Here is a 6125-nt window from a genome sequence, read left to right on the forward strand (position 1 = left end):
ATAAATATTATATATAATATGTATATCATATGAAATAAGATACCATATATATATATGTATATAAGTGTTGAAGAAACTTAATAGGTTCTGTTTTAGAGGGCATAATAGGTATATCATATGAGATAGTGGGCATTTTAATAAAAGTTTAAAATTGTGAGTATAAAGGAAAGCACTTAATTAAAAATGGTACTGTATATAATTTTTTCTTGCTTAAGTTTACAATAGACTTGTATCAAGAATGGTTGGTTATAGATATTCTCTTTACAATTATGGTACTTTTGTAAAAAAAAATGAAAAAAATCCATAAGATTTGTCAAAAAAATCCGTATGAGAAACAAGAATAATGGGCCTATATGTTGGGCCTTCAGCTTCAAGCTAGAAAAGCATTTAATTTTAATAAAAAATTAATTTTTATTGGGGTCAGATGAACAAGTTAACTACCCATTATTTGTTGACGAATTTATGGAAATTGTGGGAATTTGATTTCTCTCTTGTTAAATTCACTACAAATTTTCGTGAATTTCTTAGTTGGATCAATAAGGATCTCAGTTAAGTTTCTTCTTGTGAGATTTGATTATAAAAGAAAAACGCAGATGGAGAAAGTGAGGAATATTCTGAAGCCCAAGCCAAATCCACAGCAGCAATTGAGAGATTGGCAACGTAAACTTCGCCAGGAGGGTCGTAACATTGAACGGCAAATTAGAGGTTATATAGATAAATATATATTTAAAAGAAAAAAGAAAGCCAAACCCCAGTTCATTTTTTACTTAATTTTTATTTATATATTTAGATACTATATTGTAAATTTGGATTGGTGGGTATATTAGTTTTGATTTTCACTGTAATGGGTCTGATTCAGATATCGAAAGAGAGGAGAAGAATGTGCAGAAAGCTATCAGAGAGGCTGCCAAGAGAAACGACATGGTCTCTGCCAAGGTATTTCTTCTAAAATCCATTTTCTTTCTCAAATTTTATTTCTAAATTTCAAGGATTATTGTGTACCAATAATACCAGTGGCTTCAAATCAATCAAACTAATGCAGTACCGTGACACTTCTAGCTATTATGGTATTGGGTTCATTTTAAAGACTGGAAATTGTGCAGTAGTATGACATTGAAGATTAAACTTTAATTAATACCACTGGACACTTATACATATGTAATTTCATAATTTTTTCCCTACATATTTATCGTAATTTGTATGAATAAGCAAATGTAGTTTAATAGCTATGATTGTATTCCTTCTCATGTGTTACAAGAGCAAAGTTTGATGGATGCCTCTTTGATTTTGAGATATTACTTCTCTCCCCCAGCCCCTTTCTCACGACACAATATTCTAACGACACTATTAATTAGATAGAACATCTGAAATTATGGACCAGTTTGATATTGTTGTGTAACTTAAAATTTCTGATTAATGTTGGAAGCTTAAGCTAAAAGTTAGATTTATTTACAATAACTGTGAAAAGTAGTTGAATTCTGTTCCAATTACTTCTGAAATCTTTCACCAAAGAGACTGTTTCCAAAATCTGCTTTTTGAGCAGCAGATTATGAAGGTTTGCCAAACATCATTTGTGGTTGAATTTTTTTTACAATCAGAATCAGGAGCGTAAAAAGAATCCCTAATGAGTCCTATCACTTCAATGTCAATATCTAAGGTGTGTCATTTCATTGTATGGCCTAATGGGAGATGTTAATTCTTTCTGTCCTTTATTTCAGGCACTTGCAAAAGAAATTGTGAGCTCTAGGAAAACAGTGAATCGTCTTCATGAAAATAAGGCTCAAATGAATTCAATATCGATGCACCTTGGGGAAAGTGTTGGTATGCCATTTCTAAGATATAAATTTATGGTTCAGTTTTTCATAGTTACATAAAATCACTATTTACACTGCTACCTCTAAATGTATGGCTACTCATCTCTGATATCTGCAGTTGCTTGTTTATGAATTTACATCCTATATAATCAAATTTTCGTGATCTTGTGTCAAAAATTTGGTTGAAGGTTTGTGCATCTATTCTTTCGGGTTTTGGGGTTGGACTCATAGATAGTGTGATTTTTTTTTGTAAGTATTTATTTATTATTTTTAGTCTCTTGAATCTCAGTGCGAATCTAGATTACAAGAGTCAAGTTTGACAGCTTACATGCAAATTGTATCCTAAACTTGAATAAAAAAAATTATTTTGATTTTAATTCTCAAAGCAAGATGAAGCAAGATGTGAAACTACACCCATTTTAAATTACTACCTTAGTTTTCTCTTCTGTTTTTTTTTGAATAGCTTAGTTTTCTCTTAATATATCTGAAAGTGAAGATAAATTGTGGCTACTATGAACTATTTCTGGCACTTTGTAATTCTTGCGCTTCCTATGATTGCATGACACATATCTATAAATACCATTGTATATGAATGATAGACTTATTATGTTTCTGTGATGTCACTTTTTATATCTACCTGTCTCAACACTAAAAACACTTCCCTCCCTAGACTGAATTTTTTCTATGTTGCATTGCAGCTATTGCCCGTACTGTGGGTCATTTATCCAAGAGTTCTGAAGTTATGAAGCTTGTCAACAATCTCATGAAAGCTCCAGAAGTGGCTGCTACCATGCAAGAGTTCAGCAAGGAAATGACCAAGGTATCTTCCTTTTTGATGTTTCACTTGCAGAGCTGAAGAATGGCAGAAATCTGTTTTGGTAGATAATAGACTAGTCAGAATCTTGTACTTCCTTATTGGCAGTCATGTGAATTTATAAATATGACTAAAAAGCTCTTCATTTTCATCAATTCTTTTCACTTGAACTTGGTATCTAAACGTATGTGCTTGCTTATTGTCAATTTTGTGTTCTTATATTGAGCTGTCCACTTCTGTTTCCTGGTATTCTATTTAACATCATCGAGTTCTGGACTAAGTAGACATTTCTCATATTTCTCATTTGCAGGCTGGGGTGATCGAGGAGGTTGTGAATGATGCCCTCGACACAGCACTTGACTCGGAGGATATGGAGGAGGAGATAGAAGAAGAGGTTGATAAGGTTTTGACTGCTATTGCTGGTGAGACTGCTGCACAGCTTCCTGAAGCCGTCAGGAAGGAAAAACTCAAACAACCTGCTCTGCCATCAGATAGTAGCCGGGAGGTATGTGTAGTGTAACATGATTTGTCATGTGATTACTAATCAGGCCATGTTTTAGTTGTACTCTCTGTCCTGTCATTTACAGTTGAGGAAGAAATAACACTCTTTAACATGCAGGAGGAACCCATAGCCGAGGGTGTTGATGATGAAGAGGAATTGGAAGAACTTAGAGCACGACTAGCCAAGGTTAGGTCATAGACCATATTCGAAACCGTCTGGTCTCTCCTTTCAGCCATAGGTATATGCCGGAGGTCATTGGTCATCCCTAGGCCATTTTGAGGAGGTTGCACCATATGCAACCCATTTTTCCACTGCAAAGCCAACTCCAAAGAAGTATGGTTGTATATTAAACGTGGTGTGATTAATTGTAACTTGGCTATGAGCTCTGCAATACTACAGTTGTCAAACATATCTGGTGCGTTTGTATGTAATTTATAAGTACCAATATGGTGATCTTTCAAAGCACTACATATTTTAATGCTTGCAAGTGTTACTTGTCACTATTTTGTTAGAAGGCTTAATTTTTCTTGGTCTTATCACCCTCAGTTTATTGCATATTAGGCAGTTTATATTAGGCTTATTAGAGCATCTCCAAACAGAGAACTATAAAAGTGGTGTATTCTGTATTGCCATTTTTTTAGCACATCTTGACAAAATGAGACCCTAATGATGATGTAAAATGTGTCAAATTTTGCACAAAATATAGCATATACCTGATTTAGCTTACAATAAAAGGTGACATTTTTTATTTAGTATTTTGCCATTAATTAATGTTGTTTATATTAATTTTTTTTAACTTTTACTTATTTATTTATTAATTTTTTATGTATACTTTCAATAAAAATTAAATGATATTCTTGACTTTTTAAGTTAATTTGCACCAAATATTATAAAATTTGAGCCAAATATAGCATTACTTTATTTTCTAAGCCAAATTTGGATAAAATTTTTCACCATCAATTGGAAATGATCTTGTATGAATGAAGGATTCGTATGGAGATAAGAAAAAATAAAATGTTTTTTTTAAAGCTAGATCTATTGAAACAAAAATAAAATATGAACATTGGATCAAATATATATATATAGAGAGGGAGATTCTATTGTAGGGGTGTCACATTTGCTCCTACCGATAAGGGCATTTCGGTATTTGGCACGTGGAGAAAATTATAACCCATTTTTTTAAATGGCGGCATACATTGTAGTTATAGTAGGCATCCCACTAATTTTTGGGAAATTTCGAATAGTTTGCGGTATCGAAATTGCAGTTCAAAAAGTATGTTACACGTGTATAAAAAAAAGACATGCATACAATTGATGGTTTGAAACCTGATTTCGATACCCTAAATTATATATAGGGAAATTCTTAGGTAGGGGCATCACTTTTGTCCCTACCAGTAAGAGCGTTCCTGTTTTCGGCATGTAGAGAAATTATTATTGTTGATTGTCTTTTTCGCTATCAACTAATTAAACAAAATCTTAAAGAAACGCAGTAAATGACACAGGGATTTACATGGTTCATGTTATTAATTAACCCTAGTCCACGAGGCGATTCTATTAGGATTTGAGCAACATGAGGAGTCAAGCTTCTATAGAGTTTCAGGCAGCGTTTTAGCAATGCTCTGAATACAAAAAGTTGAGGATCCTTTACAATGGGTGCCCTAGTCCTATTTATAGTGGTTGAGGACAATTAATTCTCTTAACGGAGATTTATTACAAAGATTTCCAATTAATTGAGGGCTAAATGCTAGTTAATACACATTCTTGTAATAAAGGTGGTGGTGGGCCTGTGCGTATCACACGGGGCCCATTTCGAAGACTGCAGCCCATAAAATTTTGGGGAGACATGCCCTTGACACTGTCAGGGGATAGTTGCATGCTTTCCCATGTCAGGCGGCACATTGAGACATATTGCTTGTCGACTGTACGGACTCGACACCACTACATGAGGGAAAAGTAACTTTGTCAGATGGTTGTTGGTGGTCCAGGGTTGTTGTGCATGACACCTGACACTTTCACCCTAGGCCCCGACGACAACTTCTTAGGCCCCGAGGACTAGATGAACAAGAGAATGGGAGGACCACGATAATGTTCCTCGGGATGTAACCTTACATGGAGACACTTACCTTCGGAAGCAGATCATGACATATTGGATTATTTCGAGTAAGTCACTATTTCTCTCCCTTTTTTGTTTGGGTTTTCGGATGAATGTAGTTGCATGCTTAGGCTGTCGTGGTGTCTGAGATTTGGAGGTCATTTTGACCTCTTTCTCGTCTTTTTAAGTTTTTTTTTTGGCATTAACACCAACGAAAATGGGTTGTTTGGGCCTATTTGCGTTTTTTCGCATTTCTGGGCATTCGATCGGAATCTAGAAATTTTTTCAGATTTCGATGAAGTTCATGAATTCCGGTGGTGTCCTTCGGCACCTGATTTTTGGTTCCTAGGACACCCCAGTCCCTTAGGCTTCCCTTTCTCCTCCAATCCCCGAGCAGTTGTCTTAGGGGTTCTCGTGTTTTGGCTTATCTTTCTTTCGGTCAAGACGCTAACTGCTTGGTTTTTCTTGTTTCAAATGTCCGAGGAGTTACACCACCTCCATCAGCAAGGCTTCTACTATTTTGATAAAGAAATCATCGACATGGCCCGAGAAGTGGGACTAATCCCAGAGGACAGGAGGTTGCCAGCCCCAGAGCAGAGCCGGGAAATAATGGTTAGAGAAGGGCCTTCGGCGACGAAGTGGAGAAGTCAGTGTGGCACCTCGGAGGAGGTAAACATAGGTTTCATACATGGGACCACATGTTACGAAACATACGACTTTGAAGCGGAGCAGCTCCCTAGCAAGCTTTAGCATTGAGGGGCACTGAACAAAATCCTCTCACACTATGAAGTCAAAGGGGACATCCTTGTGTGCATACCCTGGGACTCAGAAAGAGTGCACCGGAGTGTGAACGACCTCGGGGTCAGGAGTGCTTTGCACCTCCAAGCAGGGGCGACCTTGCAT

General features: G+C 36.0%; 1 protein-coding gene across 1 annotated transcript; it reads left to right on the top strand.

The window, feature by feature from the left end:
* The first annotated feature begins 419 nt into the window (after positions 1-419).
* LOC133788646 (vacuolar protein sorting-associated protein 24 homolog 1) lies at positions 420-3612 on the top strand. Its single transcript, XM_062226201.1, has 6 exons — positions 420-705; positions 860-936; positions 1719-1821; positions 2513-2634; positions 2939-3133; positions 3248-3612. Exons 1-6 carry the CDS (start codon positions 594-596, stop codon positions 3326-3328), a joined length of 690 nt encoding a protein of 229 aa, XP_062082185.1. The 5' UTR covers positions 420-593; the 3' UTR covers positions 3329-3612.
* Positions 3613-6125: the final 2513 nt, after the last annotated feature.

This window comes from Humulus lupulus, chromosome 7 (assembly GCF_963169125.1).
Source record: "Humulus lupulus chromosome 7, drHumLupu1.1, whole genome shotgun sequence".
Lineage (NCBI taxonomy): Eukaryota > Viridiplantae > Streptophyta > Magnoliopsida > Rosales > Cannabaceae > Humulus > Humulus lupulus.